The sequence below is a fragment of the Falco rusticolus genome, chromosome 10, assembly GCF_015220075.1.
Source record: "Falco rusticolus isolate bFalRus1 chromosome 10, bFalRus1.pri, whole genome shotgun sequence".
Lineage (NCBI taxonomy): Eukaryota > Metazoa > Chordata > Aves > Falconiformes > Falconidae > Falco > Falco rusticolus.
The window spans coordinates 21,849,454-21,867,733 of record NC_051196.1 but is presented as its reverse complement, the minus strand read 5'-3'; the positions used below and the strand labels follow the sequence as shown (position 1 = coordinate 21,867,733).

Genomic DNA, 18,280 nt, shown 5'->3' with positions numbered 1-18,280 from the left:
GGTCTGTCCCCATGCCAGCCTGAGGCAGCACACCAGTGGACTGTGCTAACAGAGGGAAGAGAAGGTTGGGAGTGCCCGAGGCCCCTGCCCACAGTACCTGTATGCATGGTGTTCTCCAAGCCACCTCGAAGAGGGTCTCTCTTCAGCTGGACAAAACTGCCTTGAGTGGAGGGTTTCCTCCCTTTGTCACATGCTGCCTTGTCAAGGGCACTGGCTGGGTTGGGGAACAAACTCCTTGTTACTTCTGTACTTGATTTTGCTTTTTTTCCCCCTTCTGTTCTAGCTGGATATTGTTGAGTTCATTCCCTCCTTGCTATACTTTGGCTACACTGCCCTCATGGTCTTGTCCTTCTGGCTCCTCACTGGCACCATTGGCTTCTATGCAGCCTACATGTTTGTCCGGAAGATCTATGCCGCAGTGAAAATAGACTGAAGATGTGGAGACCCAGCAGAAAGTAGACACCGCTGAATGCGTGTCCTCCTGGGAATGAAGGGGACACCTTCTCCCAACTCTTTTAAGGAAACAAAATCCAGTGGGAGAATGACAAGAGAAATAAATAACTCCTCGTTTTGGAATGTAACTTTGGCACAGTGTACATGGATTCTGGGCTACTTCTAGGGGGAAAAGGGGTCTGTAGATACCTTACATTTTAACTTTATTATCCTGTTCCATATTCGAGGGAGTTTTTTTAGCAGAGAACTATCCCTCTGTATAAGTAAACCCCCTTTTTGCTAATTCTTTTTTTTTTTTTTTTTTTATGTTGATGAGGAATGGATTTCAGACAGCAGTGGAAACACTTGTGAAAATGTTTTCTTCCAGCCCCTGGGGTGCTCTAGGATTCAGGGAGACTCTTCAGAAAAATATCAGACTGGGTTTCTTTCCTGCCTTCATGTCTACACAGAAGAGGGAGCTTGACTATGGCAAAATAAAAGGAGCCTGAAGGCTTAGCCAGCGTGAGTCTGGTGTGCTCTGACCGTTGAAGCCCTGGCTTCGGCTTGTTTACAATTTGATGGAGGTGCCATTCGGAGCCTGGGAAGTGCAATTTCACCCTGAGAGAGCTTGAGAATTGCAACCCTCGGCATCGCTTCTCCATCCCTCCAGCCTTGGACAGCATGGGCCACTTCGGATGCCTGCACTAGAAGGGCTGAGGGAGGGTGGGATTTCCTCTCTTTTGGAAGGTGCAGCCAGCAGCAGCAGGACGTAACGTTCTGGTGGAAGTGACGTGATTGTGCTGGTGCTGGAATACAGGACTGGAAGGATGCGCGAGGTAACTACAAAGGTTTGTTCTGTTGATTAGCTCTGCTCCAGCTGCGTGAGGAAATGGGGCAGGCTTCCTTCCCGGGAACCCCACTGGGATTGTGCAGAATCCCTGTGGAGAGAAGGCTTTGACACCACTGCTTTAGTGCCAAGCAATCTGATGCAGTATTGGGCCTGAGCTGCCGCGAGGTGTGTGCAGGCCCTGCAGAAGGGGCTGGGGACATGGGGAGTGGCCCCGAGGAGTTCTCCCATTGCCAGGAGCGGGCTCTCTCACCACCTGCTCTGTGCTCCAGCTGCTCTTGCTGCTCTCTGCTCCTCCTCTTAGATTCTCTACCTCCACGAAACAGACAAAGTGTACACCCCTAAAAGCTGTATCTTGTTCTTTTCCACAAAATGGTCCAAGCCCTCCGGGACAGCCAATGTGGGCTCTTCTGCAGTGGGCTCCTCCCTTTTTCTGTGGCTCGATGCCTGAATCAGCCCATGGGAAACTCTTTTTAAAAAAGAGGTTAAAGGTTGGTTGTTTTTTTTAATTTTGCTCATTTAAATTATATTTACCAGAAAAAGGTTCCACATTACGGTGAAGGCTTCTTCCATCCCCAGACTAGCTGGATTCAGGGCTACAGGGGGGAGGTTTTTTAGTGAGATCTACGAACGTTTTGCTTTTGCTTCTTGCTGTAGTAAGCAGCAAGGTCTCCAAATGACCAGCTGCTACAGGTGACGCCATTCCAACCCAGAACTGTCCAAAGCCTTCCCTGTTACCAGCACTGATGTGCACTCTTGTGTGTTTTGGGGCTTTTTTTTTTAACTCCAGTTGCTGTAAGTTTCCACCAGGTCCACACAAGGACCTGTGTCCCTTATCAACAGCCTTGCCCCCTGCAGGGAGCTGGCTTCCCAGGCAGCTTGACTCCTTGGCACCGAGTCTTTCCAGCTTTGCCCAATAGCTTCTTCGGCTGCCTGTCATGCCAGCCTAATCAGCTAGGAATAAAGGATGGAAAAAGGGAGAAGGGGATGTGCGAGCCAACTGTGCTGTGGAGTCCTGCGTCAGTTCTGATTTGAGATCCCTCTCTGAGACTTTGGTTGACTTTTATTTTCTGCCCCTGCCCCAGTGGAGAGGCTCAGCCAGCATTGATTTCTCTCCCTTCCCCAAAATGTTTTCTCTGTATTCTTTGTAATTTTTAATTAATGTATGTATTCTTTGTGTTCAATTGTAAATAAATCTGCCGTTGTCCTGTTGTCCTGCTTTCCTGGGTTCTCCTAAGCCACCTCTTGAGACTTTCTTTTCATAACACTTAGCCTGTTTGACACCTGTGTGGTCTTTGACACATAGCTTCAGTCAGAAGTGGAACTTGGAATACACTGTGGTTTTCTTTGTAAAATTTTTCTCCCAGTAAACTTGACTGAGCAGTAATGTTTTTCCCAGCATGGCATGTCCTGTATACTGCCATACATTGTAATTAAAATGCCACCAGTCAAGGTATTTGGGTCTGTTTCTTGCTGTACTGCTCTCCTGTGCTACAGGATAAGACCCCTTCAGCAACTCATCTCTTGTGTACGCAATGTTATTTGACTTGCACAGTACCGAGGACTGTTTGGATGGCTGACGGGCTGGCAGGGTCAGGCAAATACGTGGTGGTTTTGAGCAACGGGCGAGAGTACAGCTGAGAAGCGAGCTGCCATTTCCTTCCCCTGTGGAGTATTTTGGGGGGTGTTGGTTCTGCAGAAGCTGGACCTTCATCGTCAGTGTGATGCCTTTCTGCTGGCAGGTGTCCATGGTGGGAAAGCAGCAAGTGTCCTGAGGGAGGGGCAGTGAAATAGCTTTTCTTGTGCTGAGCAGAGCAATGGATGTGGCAGCCGGGGCTGGAATGCGTTGCAGGGCCGCTGGTGGTCAGGGCTGCTGGGTGGCTGCGACCCTGATCAGCTGCCGAGACCAGAGCAGGCAAATAACTTACTCGGAATGGGTAAATCTTTGCAATAGCACTGCTCTTACAAAAGGGAAAGGAAGGCTCCAGCTCCACCAACAGGACAATTTTTTGAACTTTTCATTTGTAGACAGACGTGGAAGCGGTGCTGCCGTGTCGTGTCCCGCCGGAGCCCTCGGCGCGGGGGAAAGCACGGCCGAGAGCACGCGTTACCGGTGGCTGCATGAAGAATGAAACCTAGCTCATACCTAGAAAAGCATGTGAACCTGAAAATGGTTGTCAGCTTTTAAACTGTGTTCTGAAAAGAGATTCCCGAGAAGGCAGGGTGCTGTTCGTCCTTTTTCATCTCTGCAGCACGCTACTGCAGCCGCAGCTGGGGCTGTAGGGCTTGGCTCTGGTCTGTCGCCTTGTGAAAGCACCGTCATAGGGTGCAGAACGTGTGGGGGTTGCTTGGAAGAGGGGAGTGGGCCATCCCCATCCATGCAGGCTAGTAATTTTACTGAAACCAAGTGACCAGAACTTTGTCAAGAATAATGTTGGACACAGAGGGTAATGGCATTGGGTGTCACTACGCGCCCAGCAGCGGGCCATGTCCTTTTCTTGGTCTAATTCTTTGCTTGAATGAAACTTAAAAGTCTGCGTGGATTGCTGTAGGGAACTGGGTCTTTGACTTGCCTTATGACTCTGTCTTTACTTAACAAAGCAACCAAAAGGCCTCTAAGAAGACACCTGGGGCACATAATTCAAATGCTTTTAATAAACAACTTCATTATAAAAAATGCTTTCAATTTGAACTTCATTTTGCAGGACAATGAAAGAACTAATTTCAGTGATAAACCGTACGTTTCCTAATGGCACTTAGCATTTTTACAATTTAAAAACCTTGTTTATGCCTCCCAAAATACTCCATAAAAGAGGTTATTCACTGTGTGTAAAAGTGCTAGAAAGTTTGTTTTTTAGAAAACCAGTTGAGCTTGAACAATGAGAAGCTTCTGGCTCCGGCAGCTGTAGCTGCAGGAAGGGAGGTCAGGCACTGGCCTGGCGAGATCCCACACGAGAAGAGAGCATGAATTGCAGCCTCGGTGAGAGACACACCACATCTCTCCCATCAGCTTCCCAGGGCTGAGAAAGCCCAAACCTTTCTTTCCCCTACACCGGGATGTTTGCCGGCTCTGGATCAAATGCTGCCCTCCGGTTGGCTGCAGCCTCCGACGCGTGGCAGAGCTTGCGGCAGGGCAGCCCTGCCTGGGACAGGGCTCTCGGCGCACTCATGGCTGCGAAGGCCACTCAGTAGCTTTTCTTCCAGCAGCAGTTTCAGAGCTTGATTGCTCCTGGGGCGTCTCTGTGGCTTCCACGGGTTGCTTCTGCCATCCCTCTTGCAACCACCCGGTTGTCAGACCACCTTGAAAGCAGACATCTGCAGGTTTTTTTATTCAATATCCTCCTTTAAGGAAAATACTGGTACAAATATTACAAAACAACCTTTCTAAAAGTAGTTCCTAGATACTAGGGGTCACTAGAGCGGAGAGAAAAAAACCACAAAGCAGTCAAGGCTGAGGCACTCAGTAGGGCAAGGAGAAGTCATAAACTCAAGCCAGGCTTCTAGCAGAAGTTACAGAATCTGCCCGCTGCTGATGCTAGCTCTCTCCTCAAGTATGCAGGCTTGGGTACCATTTCCAGCTGCACCTTCGAGCAGGGCGTGCTGGTGAGTTCCATAAGCAAGGCTTGTGTGTTACCTTCAAGCGTAAGACACGGAACGGCAGAGGAAGATGGGCTGCCGGGACAGGTAAGTGATCTGTTCACCCGGCTAAACCAGCCAGGACCCATGTGCTGAGTGATGGATGCCATAGCTGTTCCTGTCCTGCAGGCTTCACACAAAGCTGTCCCTCATCGTCTCAGTACATTCTGCATTACAGCTGGTTGTCTACTTGCATAGTAGTTTCAAAGAAAGACACAGTATGTGAAATAGAACGAAGGTGAAGATAGCTGTTAAAATGAGGGATGGTTGGTTTTTAACAAAACACTTTAATGTTGAGGAGTTTTCGCTAACTGAAAATGAAGACCTGACCTATTTAATAGTAATAAAAAACACCCAGTTTCCAAAGTCCCTACTCTTTATCTTCTGCAATGCCTTTAACTTTCCTTGTTGCTGTGATCTCTCGATATAGATGAGCTCCCCCTGTGTCACATATGTTCCTTATGTGTGCTGGTATTATTTAGGCACTGGTGGAAAGGATGGCTGCAGACCTAGCTTAAACTACGAACGCACAGTGAGGAAGATGCTTCAGTCTTCTCCTGCAAGCCAACCTGTGCACCTAAGAAATAAAATGTACTTTTGATAGGAAAGCTAAGCTAACCTTGTGGCATAGATTAGTGAGAAGCAGAATGTGATGTTTTCTGGGTATCATTTCTGATTGCCAGTTCCATTTCTGCTTGACCTGTTTCTGTGGCAGCCTAAAGCATTTAGTGGCAAGTAGTCTGTGAAACTGTGTCGAGATGGTTCTGCATGCTCGGGAGAAAACTCCTCACCTGGAGCTACAGAGTGGCTGAAACATGTGGAAAGATTCCTAAAGGATCCTGGTTATTCACCAGAATGAAGCGAGTACACTGTGGGGTGGTGGGAATAGTATGGAGGTGAGCCCGATGCGAGTGTATGGCAGGGACAGCAGAACCTGAGAGGAGTCTGCTGACATTGGAGACATGGTGGTAGGAGGAAAGGGAAACAGTGGTCCTGTGAGAAAGTTGTCAGTGGTAACAGCATGTTTCCCAGTCAGCTTTCAGCTGCGTTACAAGGGAGGCTCGGTATTGCTGTGGCCCCTTAGAGGGAAACGCGCACAGAAAGGGCGAGAGGTGGCGGGGTCGGTGACACGAGTGAAAGCAGTCGTGGTTTCCCCAAGTCCTGGTCCAGCAAACCATGCTGAACCAAACCACCTTCTGCTAGGCAGGTGTCAGGCAGGACCGTATTCAGAGCTTCCGATGGCAATTCCCATCTCTGAGAACCGGGAAAAACACAAAAGTAAGTTACAAAAAAGAGGAAAATTCCATCTTTAGATGGAAACCCATAAAGTTTTAATGAAGTGCTTCTGTCCGAGCCATTCATCCACTTTGCTCTTTGGTGGCAGGATATCTACAGGGCTTGGGCAGGCAATTAACTAAAAATAGGCACCCAAGGGAGAATTCAGTGAGCCTGACTAACCAGGATTAGAGAGGATAAGCAAGAAGGTAGGGTGATGAGGAGAGCATCTTTGAAGATTTCTTCGTAAAAATTGTAATTGCAGGCAGTAGAAAATGCCTCTGTGGGGTTATTCTTTCCAGATAGCAAAGGTGATGCAATGGTAGAGAAAGGAAACGGGGATTTTTCAGTGAACTGCAGGAGATCTTCCAAGCAGCTGCTATTCACCTGTCAGCAAGGAAGGAATTAAAGAACAAAGAGCTGAGCTCCCAACAAAAGTACTGAAATCATCAATCTACTGGAGGGAAAAAAGGGATTCCCATTGAAGTGACAACATTTTTCAACACTAAGGCTAAAGAGCAGGCACTATTGTGAGACAGCTGAACAGGGTCTGTAAAAACGCTGTACGTGGATATTCTGTCAAGTGAAACTCAGTGGAAGCAAATGCAAGTTAACATGTTGTTCCTTCATACAAATGGATTTTGTGCGAGCTGTAATCCCATGGGGAAAAAGATCTTCAGACTTTCACACAGCTCTAGAAATCTGAGCCTGGGAAGGACTGGCTAGGTGAGTTAACCCTCTGCTGCCACAGAAATGGCTTCTCCTGCGTATTTTCTAATGAGCAAGCTGGAATCATTCTTGTTTCCAGTGGGACATTATGTCCTTGCCTCTTTGTGTGTGGGGTCTGATTGATAGTGGCTGGCATGTTCATGTCCTGTCCTTCCACAGACTTGAGCTCTATGATTTTATATCTTAGCTGTCTGCACTGTTTCTGTTGGTCTTGAATGCCCTCCACGTCAGCCACACTTTAAAATACCTCTTAACTTAACCCTCCCGACCAATTATTTGATGTAGTTGCTCCTCTTGGGCTCAGTCCGATGCCGCCTTTCTGATACAGATGTGCCTGGAATAGAGACCGTAACAGGGTGGTTCACAGGGCTCTGCCATGTGACGAAGCCCTTCGTTTAGCACTTAAAATGCTGCACATATTTACTGGCTGCTTTGCACACTGTTTGTAGGGTAAGATGTGAGACTTCTACTGACATAACGTTTGTTACAGTTGAGTTTCATCAGCTCTGACAGGTTCAGCCCCCTGAGCTGTCCTGCTTTTGTACAGCTGGTGCTTAGTATCCCGTCTCAGTACTTCTCTGCTACCTTATCTCGCTGTAAAGTTCAGCCTCACTTGCTGTCTCCTGTACTCGTTAAGCCTCTGAAAATGCTGCTTTAAAAGCTCCTCTCTTCCGTCAAAAGTATTTTGTGCCTCTCGAGATGGTTAAATTTGTATTTGTGCTGGCTGGCTGGCAGCAGTACCCTGTACCTGGAGCCCCTAATTTGTGGTCCTTGAAACAACACGTAACTGTAACGCTTGGTCCTGTTCACAGACACTGCTGCTATGAGTCTCTGTCCCACATTCACCACCCTTCCCCATAGTTTCCTATTCCCTAGATTAACAATGATCTCTGAAGAGACAGTAGCATGTTGACTTAAACATTCCTAAACCTTGATTTAAAACAAAACCAAAAAAACACAAAAAAACCCCAAACCAAACCCTTTCTGGGATGAATTTTTTTTTTAACATCTCACATAACTAGCATAACGGCTGCCATTCCTTCACGCACGTAAGTCCTGCACAGACACAAGAGAAGTTTTCCAGGCTGCGCTGCAGCAATCAACACCCCAGGGAGGCAAGTTTACCATCGTGTTTTACCTATAGTCACATTAGCAGGAGCTTGTCTAAGCTGGCTTCCGCTGATTTTTGTAACAGCTCAGCACATACGTCCCAATGAACTTTGATTCCCAAATGGTGTAGCATAGATGCTCAAAGTTTTTCCTTATGAACAGGTAAAAGTTGTTCACTGACTAGTTTCAGGAAATGAATTGTTTTGAAATGAATTGTTCATTTCAGGAAATGAACTGCACACTTAGTATTTCCAACAGAAGTAGCCTCGTTAGTTTTAGATAGGCTGACAAAATACTTGCAGATTATAAACTCTGTTGTGTAACGGGAACTTTGAACTTGTTTTCCCGTGCAAATACCTAGTATTAGCTCCAGCGCGCTAAATGCGCTCCCTTTGCTGGTTTAGACTTCCCTTTCATTGACAAATGTTCTTGCAATTCTGCTTGTTAGAACAGGTGTGGAAAGCAAATCACACATGCAAATAATAGCAAAATGAATTCCATTTATTCTTTGACAGCCTACTGGTAGGAAAAAGATGCCTGGCTCTAAGTTTAGCTACCACTGCTAAAGGAATTCCAGTGATGACATCTGTTCAGAGTACAATGCAGGCAAAAAGCAAGAAAGCCGAATGCTCTGAAATGGAAGAAGGTGTATGATGGCGTTGCATAAACCTGACAATCCTCACTTGCAGTCAGCAATCAGTTCTGACCATTTATTTCTAAAACAAAACAAATCCTCTCAACCGAAAACAGGGATAAGGCTTGCATATAATTGATAACAGTGTGAAACTCTCTTAATTTGCAAAGAGAAAAGCAATAGAAGACAGGCCTGAGGTATTCAGTGATGGTAAACAGAAGACTAGCTGAAACGCCCTATTTACCTTTTCTGTGTTAGAGAAGAAGAAGGCACTCGTTGAACTTCGAAAGGCAACATTTTACAGTGGAGAGAAGGAAGTACTGCATTTAACTTGGGGAGATCATTGCCACAGGATATTGCTGAGGTAAATAAATCTTATATTACATTTTGATACAAAAGTATTATTTGCAGCATTGCTGGCTAACCTAAAACAACCGATCTATGTTTTGGAGAATCAATGGATCACTAAACAGTCATTCTGGGAAGAATTACTAAGCTAAATTAAAAACAAAATTCTTGAGTAAAACAGAAGGGGGACAAGCCTATGAACAAACGAGGCACAGCTAATGTCACACTGTAGGATCAATGGCTCAGCAGAAAGCAATATGCATCAACTGAAATGAATGTGCTCTGGGGAGATGAGGGGGGGACAGCATCTGGCTTCACTGACGGAGCTGAGATAACAGAGTAGAGGTAGATTTTTGCATTTTCTAGACTTATGGAGAACAGTATTGACAAATTTCCTGGTTTATATTGGCCTACAATGGTTCCTCCATGCTGAGGTATGAAGATTTGCGTGACTGCATTCATAAACATGCACCAACGTATAGTGCGATTGACCTCCGTGTGTTATTATCTGAAGTACAAGCGCCCAGGAAAATGAGAGCAGGAGACAATACAGATGCCAAGTGACCTCAGCAGCTGGCTGCCACTTCCCAGTGTAACCCTTCTGCCTGCAGTAGGTAGGCAGTCCCCGGAAGAATTTAACAGATGGGGCAGGCAGCAAGGGAAGCAGGACTTTAACTTTGGGAGGCAAGGCCTGAGAAGGAGTGAACAAAAAGACTGGTGGAATCAAATCCTAAGTGAAAGGGTGACTGCAGGCCCAAATCCTCAGTGTTTGTTAGAACTATTAGTGTTGGGGAAAATGCTTCAAATACACTGAAAAGAGTGTACGTGAAGCTGGGACCAATTTTTCCTCCTGATTCCTGGACGTTATCACCCTAGGACTGAGGTAAAAATGTACCTCTTGAGACTGCTTCATGGATAAGCCAAAAAAAGGTACTGACTTTACTGAACTGTTGTGGTAAAAAAAAATACCTAGAAACTCATACTCTGTTCCTCATCTCAAAGGAAACTATGAAGCAGGGGCCTGGGGCCTGTGGCCTGTCCTCATCCACACCTGGTATGACAGTACTCGGTGCTGCTGGCCCCGAGCTCCTCACCTAGCTTTTTCACATGCTTTGGTTTCCAGAACAGATGCACAATCTGTTTGCCTGTGGGAGATATTTAAAAGGGTTCTATCCATACACCACAAAAACAAGCTAAGCTGTGAGAGCTGCTCCATCCCCTTGACGCGTGGATAGCCAGAGAGAAAATGCAGGAAGCTGCTGCCTACAGTGGCAGAGACTGAAGTGGTCCAAAAAGCATTGTATTTCCCCATGGGGGAAGAACATGATAAGTGAAGAGAAATCAGTGCAACCTGACTTCATTGTGTAAACAGTGTTCTAGCTACACCAGATATAAACCCAGTGTATTCTGGTGCCTCTTATTTTTATAATGGCGGAAACAGATTTGTGTTGTGTAAACAATGTTCACTATAATGACTTTAACCTAACGGCTCCGCAAAGAAGAATGAGGTGATGTTTCTGAATTCACTATGTAAACGGTCTTGTTGCTTAACACTGATGTGGAGTAAGCTGTATTCGGTGGAGTAAGCGCTATTAGGTGATGGGATGAGAGGTAGTGGGGAAGGACAGCATCTTCCCCATTGGCTTCAAACAGAGTGGGTATCCTGACTTCTCCTTCTCCATGTGGAGGTGTTGGCTGTTTTGCCAGAACTGCAGTGTGATAACATGAAATGGAAGCTGGACTCTTCAAAAGTTTAGCCCAAGATGAAAGAGTCTCAACTCCTTCTCAGGGACAGTCCCTTCCCAAAGAGGAACACAGCTCTGGGATCTCAGGGAAGGTCAGTGCTAAGCGCGGCTCCTGATTCACAGATTAAAAATTAGATAGAATATATCCAGTCTATTAGACGAAATCTTTTCGCTGTACAGGACTGGGACTTGCACGGGGATATCTGCTGTTCCAGTCTACAAGTGCTCCCTCCAGAGACCAGAAACCTCCTGTCTGAAACAGCTTTGCAAAGCTTTCACACCCCAAAGGGAAGTAAGAGTTGTGCGTTTTTAAGGCTCTCCACAAAAGGGTGACTGAAAGATCTGTTCTCCAGTGCTATTTTCAGCTTATTGGAATGCCTGGTGGAAACGCGGCAGCGTAGTTGTGCTCAAGCTGGAGGTGAAGACAGGGGGCAACGAATGAAGGGGCCCAAAGTTCAGCGAGGCCCCGGCTCCAGGAGATTCTTGAGGTTGATGTTGCAAAGTGGTAAGCAGTGGCTGTGTCTCCCCCTGTGAGTAGCCCATGACCAACCCCCCTGATGATACAGGTGGATTGCAAGGAGGAAGATTTAGGGGGAGGAAGCCAAGAAGATGAGAGAAGTCCATGTTAGCAGCACAGAGAGCCTCTGAAAGATTAGCAGGGCTCTTGGAAAGCAAAGCCTCATCCAGGGGGGGTGGCTGAGGCGAAGAGGACTGAGGCTCACCAGATGAGAGAGACAGGCTGCCAGGGAAGTCTGACAAAAAGCTGTCCACCTCTACTTTGGGTAGTTTCTCAGGCAAATATGAGGTAGATCCAAGCTGATACTTTGGAGGAGGTTGCGGCGGGGAGGAGATGGGAGAAGAAGACTCCAGAGGATAGCTCATTCCCATTGGAAGAGAATTGGGAACCAAAGAATGGGGCATCCCTGAGCTTGGCATGGATTGGAGATGTGTGCTGTACATGCCCACAGGTAACATGCCAGGGAAGCTCTTACCACCTATCATGTCTCTGGATGCCATACACAGGACAGGACTCAGCTCTTCTTTCACTGCAACAGATGAGCTGCAGCTTAGGAGACCCAGCATGTCAACTGGCTCTGTCTTAATCTTCAGCAGTTCCTGGGAGTGGCTTTTCTTCATATGCCTGGTCAGATGATCTTTCCTCCCAAACCTCTGAGCACAGTACTGGCACAAGAAGTCCTTCCGCCCCGTGTGCACTACCAAGTGTCTCCGCACATCCTTCCGGGTGTAGAAGCGCCTATCACAGTGATCACACGGATGCTTCTTCTCCTTTGCTCCACCAGAAGCCCGCCTAGAATGAGCTTTGAGGTGCTCCAGCAGGACTTGGGTACTTTCAAACGTCTGGAGGCATACCTTGCAGCTGAGATCACCGCTGGCAGCTGCATGCATGGCCAGATGTCGCCTGAAGCCGAGTTTTGTGTTGTAGTTTTTGCCACACTCAGGACAGTGGAGGGCCTCCTTGTTTGGATCGTGAGTCTGGAGGTGGTTGCGAAGGTGATCTTTCCGGTGAAACATCTTCTCACAGTACATGCACTGATGAGGCTTCTGAGCAGAGTGTGTGGCCATATGCCTTTTGGAAGAAAAGCAGGAAAGTTTAGACTAGTATCCAACCCCTAAGAGAAGACACACTACTTTTTCAAAATTTTCCTTGTGCTCTACACTTTATACCACAAAAACTCCATGTGGCATTTTATCACCACTAAATGACATGCACAGAAGCACACTTCAAGCAACAGTTACAGAGCCTGTCTCAGCAGTGCCTGTCCTCCCTAGAACGCATCACCTCCACACAAGTGTATTTCAGTCATCTACTCAGCTCCTGCTCTCTGCTGAGGCTATCAGAGGAGGAAATGACAATGAAAACTGGTAGTTTATGACAAAGAACACTTATCTGCTGGTGAGACAGCTTCATTTCATCAGGAGGCATCAGACTGTGGCAATGTCTGCTGACAGCCACTGTGGACTGATTGCACCTTAGTATCTTACACTGTCTGACTGCAGTTCATCTAATTTCAGGTTCCTAGGGATCATAGTTTAATTATTTTGTGCTGTATTTTGGTACATGAATGGGAATTCTATTCCTTTGTGCAAGAACAATAGCTACCACAGACAGAGTCCTGTGATTAAAGTTAGAGGTAGGGCTTCCGAAATGTGAATGCTATTCTTGCTTTTCATTTTGTTTTTCAATCTGTGAACTTCACTTTCTGCTTTGATTCCCTCCTTAGTAAAACAGGAAAGAGCTGAGCGCAGGATAAAGTATTATCTGAGGTTCTCTGGAAGGTGCTTGAAGAGATACCAAGTATGGTAATGTCTGGGACTCAACCGCTTTGCAAGGTAACAAGGGCATTCCCCCTCCTCCACTTTCTCAGAAATTCAAGCAAAAAAACACGACGGAGGGATTTTCCCCTCTCTTCTGTCAGGGTAGCACTGTTAGGTAGAGGCACTCAGCAGTTACCTACCTATATAGCTTGTACTTAGAAGCAAAGGCTTTGCCACAGTGCAGCTGAGGGCAGTTGTATGGTCTCTGCTCAGTATGAGAAAGCGTGTGAGTTCTCAGCTTATCGACATTAGAGAAGGAGGTCTCGGAAATTTCACATTGGCATTTTCCCTGACTTTCGGTCTCTTCACCTCTTGGTCTGGGGACTAATTTCCAGCCTGTCTCTTCCTCCTCCTGCTTTGCATCTTGAATCCAGTTGGGAACACTGGGAAAAAATGCCGTCATGGCAGGTCTAGTAGAACATGGTCATGTCAAGCAGAACTCAAGCCTGCAGGCGTCTTGCTGTGATGTTGTCCCAGTGCAGTTTTCTGTTGGAACCCTCTGTGACCAAACTGATTTAATAGCAAAACATCTTCATCTGAAATCACAGAACGGTTGGTGTGACACATGTGAGCATTCAACAAGCACTATAGACGTGAAAATAAGCGTTCACAGACATGGGAAACTCCCACCTCTGGAACACCTTCCATCCTTTTCTCCATTAACCCCTTTGACCTGAATAAAATTATGTTAAACTTTTTTGGAACTACATTTTTGCAACTATTAAGAGCCAGTGTTACCTGTTACATGCGTTTTCTCCTGAAATATTGTAGACAGGTGTCTCTTTGTAGCTATAAATACCTTACCCTTTTCCCCTCGTGTTTTATGGATTGCTTTGCATCTCCCTTTTTTCATGTTCATACCCCATTCTCACTTTTGCTCTTTGCTTACATGGAATTGCCTTCTAGAGCTTCTCAGAGAAACTAAGGTTCTCATGTATTTTTTTTTTTTCATCCACTTTGCTACCAACCTGGTGCACTAGGAAGACCATCTCCTAGCAAACCAATCTGAATGACCACACATGGGTCAACAGGGGTGGGGAGGAAAACTTGCTATTATTGGCAACATCACACCTTTTTCAGGAAGGCAACAGATGCTGCTTCAGGGTGTGATTAGTCATTGTATTTTCACTTTTCTACTGTGGGGCAGATTCTGCCTCTCTGGATTAGCAAGTTTTCTACACTAATGAGCAATTTTTATTTTTTTTTACGCTCTCATCCACTGCTAATGGAAGCTCAGACTGTTTCCTGTTCAACTAAACATATCTCCTGCATGCTCTGCTAGCTGTCATGTTAATGAAAATCTACATTACTTTCTCTTAGCAGGTTGTTCTTCAGTTGTGCTTGTCTTGTTGGTAAAGTACTGCATTTTTATATGGTTCTACCAACACCTAAACTGGTTAGCTGAAATAAAAACCTCAGAAAAGATCTCTTTCACTGAATTTAGCTGCCTGAGAAACTCTTCTTAAAATAGTATCAAACCCTCAAGCTCTTTCTCGCTCCATGATTGCTTCAGAGGGAGGAACTTCCTGCCGGCACATCAACATGAGTGCCAGTTGTGGGCAGGATGTGCAACTACGAGGGAACTAACCAACCCCCATTAAGAAAGTGCACCACTGAACGTTATGAATAGCTGAAATAACAATAACTGTAACTGCACCATCACTCACAATACCCTGAATAGTTCCCTCAGGATGGAAAACGCTGAGAAATAGGTTGACTCTGAGAAAACTTGTCACTATGAGGCTTGGAAACATCCATGAAGAGCAGAATTCGGTTTTGTGCAGGCTGAATCTACTTGGGCAGAACAAAACAATAAAGGACTGGAACTGCTGAGCTGCCACTTTGGTACAACCCAGTGCAGTGTGACAGGCTGCTCTGACCCCTCAGGGCGCAGGAGTCCTGTGGTTCAAAGCAGTCTTCCTTTGTAGGTGTCTAAGACTCTGAATATTTCACCTCTGTACGAGATGTGTGCTGGAAAAAATAAGCGTTCTCTACCTCCTGCTTCAGAGCTGTGCACGCATTCTGGGAGTCTCTGCCACTTTTGCCAGGTAGTTGCTTCTTTCCCTCTGAACAAGCTCACCCATCTGTGCTGGTTTCAAAGCTACCTGAAAGAAGACAGACTTTCAATTTTGCTGTCTCTAATAGTAAGGCATGTAAACAATCACCTTCAGAGCAGGAATCCAAATACAAATGAGCTAAGACATGGTAATCTCTAACTCATTATGGTGAAATTTCATCAGCTTTCCTTTAAAATTGTAAGGATCTAGCAAGAAAAAGGACTCTACCTATTTGGGTCTAAGTCAAAATGTATGTCCTGGGACACTGACAGCTGTGGAATAAGGAAGAACAAACAAGATGAGGGTCTTGCATAGTCCTGCAACCTTTTCCTAGTGAAACACAGTTGCTGTGGAAGGTTAACAACATAATTTGTGTTTGGCTAGAAAACTCTGCCTGATCTAGATATTTACATTTCAAAAAAATACATTAGTTTTCTTAGTAACATTTTCCCAAATAATGTTTCCAGTGTGGTCCCTGTTCACTATAGGTCCGTAGCCACCACAGAGAAACGTCCCTGCTGTATGGAAACACTTCGCCTACACCTGTTGAAGGAACATCTTGTAAATGATGGTGTTTGTACCAGCACCGGGAAACCTGGTTATCTTAGAAAGTTTTGTACTAGTCCTGGAAAACTGTGGTTAGCCTCTGCAGCCCCAGAAATCTCAGATAAGTCGGTTACAGAAAACTCCCATCACCAGATGAATCCTCCTCTGCTTCAGTTCTACAGGGGTTAAGAGGTTGACAAGGTGAACACAGAGCTGGAAAAAAATATGATACACCTGGGAGCTGGGTTCCCACTGGCTACCAACTTACATGAAATATTTCATTATGACAGTCATCAGGTTTGTGCAAATTCAAGCTAGAAGAGCTCATATAAGCTGATGGATCGTATGCTATGTAGGAGATTCCAGCCCCTTGTTACTGCACAGAAAACAACGAGGTATGTCTGACTTGGTACATATTACAAAAAAAGCTGTCAGGCTTCACAGAAAGTCCCTGGGATAGAATTTGCCACCTGCTTTGACAGTTTTTCCCACTGTTTAATCTTTCTCAAAGTATGGTTCAACAATACAGCATTTCTGCACAGTTTATGCCCTTGGAGTCACTCCTGCGACACGGAGCACCTTTCCTCAGCTGTGTGGGAAAAACTTGTAACCTAGGCTGGGAACCAGACTGGAGAACTGCCCAGGTTAAAAATAATCAGGAAAAAAACAACAAGGAGCCTGGATGACTTCTCTGACTATACCAACAGCAAAGCTGTGCTGATCTGGCCAGAGCGGGTATGCAGCAGCAGTGGGAGGCAGGGACACGGGGCCTGGCAGGCTGCCTGACTAGCCCCTGGATTGTAGAGTTGCCGTTTCCCTTTCCTAACAGGCATCTCTTGCATCTGATTTGTATTTGGCTGTCCTTGGCTTCTACCTGCTGAGTCCTACTGTACCTTCACTATGGAGCTGCTCCAGAAATGTCACTCTTTTTCCTCCAGGGACAGAGAAGTTGGCCCAAGGACACCTGTGTCCCTCAGTCCTCACCACCCACTTCTGCACTGGCCGGCTGTTTTACAGCTGCTTGATGGTGCAGCTGAAGGAATTTACCCAGCTGAAAAGCAACTTCTTTTTACATCTTTCCTCCACAAGCCACATCAGTCCCCCACTCAGATCTGTTAAGCTATTTTAAGTTGTTAAAGCTTCAACTTGAGCAAACAGAAGGTACCAGCTACGTGGCAGAAAGAAGAGGCTAGAATCCATGGTTGGCACTCAGCCTCAGCCTGGTATCGTGCCTCAAACCCAGCTTCTGCAGCAATCCCAGCTGTGGTGCCAGGCCTGGACAGGACACCGGTTCACTCATTTTTTTACTGACTCTCCTACACAAAGATCAGTGACCGTAACACCTTAAACTGCTGCAGCAACATCTCTCAGAGCACACCTTTCAGAACGCCCACACAGCATAACAAATTCACCCCCTACTTTTCGTTAAAGTGTTCTGACCAAGTCCAGCTCCAACCCCTGACTGCAAGGTCTGCTTCCAGACCTCAGATCACATTGTGACTTTTCTGAAACCTCTGCCGTTTTCCAATATCATTTTCTTAATTATAAGGGAAGAAATGGGGACACCAGACCTAGATGCACAGTACCAGCCCTACCAGTACAACACCTGGATGTAAAGAATCACTCTCCCACCTCCTCACACATCTTGCATTGACCTTTTTTTAATAGTTTTTTGACACTCACAAACACCAACTCACATGTCATTATGATTCCCTGATTTCCCCTATAAAAAAACATTATTTTATTGCATTGAGTGACTCTGGCCATTTCTAGATATGTAGGGTTTTACATCCAAACAGGCTCATTTTTCTAGTTAAGCTGCTCAAGCCTCAGTATCAGTTTCCTCCACTTGATCACTTACAGACTTTGGAAAACTCTGCGTAAAATTCGCATTTACTTTTAAAGCCCAGGAAAAACCCGCTGCACCTTTCCCATAGGAGGTTAACCACACACCCCATCCTCGGGGATGGTTTTCCCATCTGACCGAACTCCTTTCACCCTCCACTTCCCTGGCATGACAACAGACGCGATTCCAACAGCCTAAACCCCTTCGCCGCACCAGCGGGGAAGCCCCAAACGCCAACACAGCTCCGAGATGATTTATTTATGATAAAAGCCGCTTTTTTCACCCACTTAGCCCCAGCCTGTCTGCAAAGCCCCCAGGACAGTGTGCGGCCGTGCTGGTTGCAATCGGGTTGCAAACCCCTCCGGGGCAACTCGCCCTTCCCTACTCCGACAGCTCCGCCGTTTGCACCGGGAGGGAAACGGGAGCCCCACCCCCACCCCGGAAAGGGTCTGCGGAGGCGGCCGGGCCGGTGCCAGGGGGAGCACACGTGCCGCCCCCCCACCCCCCCCCGTTACCATGGCGCAGCCCTGAGGGGTCCCTCCCGCCAAGAGGAGGGGGCCGCCGTGACGCCGCCCCTCACCCCCCTTCCTCCGGTGCCGCCTCCCCGCCTCCCGCACTCACCCCGTTCCCCCGGGCCCCGCCAGGCGCGGCTCCGGCCCAGGCCCCGGCGGCCCCATTGTGCGGGGCATTGTGGGAGTGACGTCGCTCTCCCACTTCCGCCTCGATGGTGGCCGCTTC

The 18,280-nt window shown here is 46.7% G+C and overlaps 2 protein-coding genes across 3 annotated transcripts in view; one reads left to right on the top strand and one right to left on the bottom strand.

The window, feature by feature from the left end:
- The window catches only part of TM9SF4 (transmembrane 9 superfamily member 4), an 18,134-nt gene extending 15,643 nt beyond the window's left edge, over positions 1-2,491 (top strand). Inside the window, exon 18 of the mRNA XM_037403405.1 lies at positions 284-2,491. Within this exon, the coding sequence (XP_037259302.1) occupies positions 284-433 (150 nt within the window). The 3' untranslated portion in view covers positions 434-2,491. The remainder of the gene's footprint in view (positions 1-283) is intronic.
- On the bottom strand, positions 740-18,270 carry PLAGL2 (PLAG1 like zinc finger 2). 2 transcript variants are annotated; one of them, XM_037403406.1, is made up of 4 exons: positions 18,164-18,270; positions 15,089-15,198; positions 13,234-13,629; positions 740-12,344 (listed from the first exon to the last, which is right to left on the bottom strand). In XM_037403406.1, exons 3-4 carry the CDS (start codon positions 13,494-13,496, stop codon positions 11,123-11,125), a joined length of 1,485 nt encoding a protein of 494 aa, XP_037259303.1. In that variant the 5' UTR covers positions 13,497-13,629; positions 15,089-15,198; positions 18,164-18,270; the 3' UTR covers positions 740-11,122. The 2 variants fall into 2 exon arrangements, with proteins under 2 accessions (XP_037259303.1, XP_037259304.1); XM_037403407.1 differs by lacking the exons at positions 15,089-15,198; positions 18,164-18,270 and having other exon boundaries at positions 13,403-13,484.
- Positions 18,271-18,280: the final 10 nt, after the last annotated feature.

What these genes read in the sequence shown, in the direction of transcription:
- PLAGL2 (XM_037403406.1), bottom strand. Translation starts at nt 13,496, where the DNA reads ATGACGGCATTTTTTCCCAGTGTTCCCAACTGGATTCAAGATGCAAAG. An exon ending in TCTAAGTACAAGCTATATAG is followed by an intron (nt 12,345 to 13,233) that starts GTAGGTAACTGC and finishes TTCTTCCAAAAG; the next exon opens with GCATATGGCCACACACTCTG.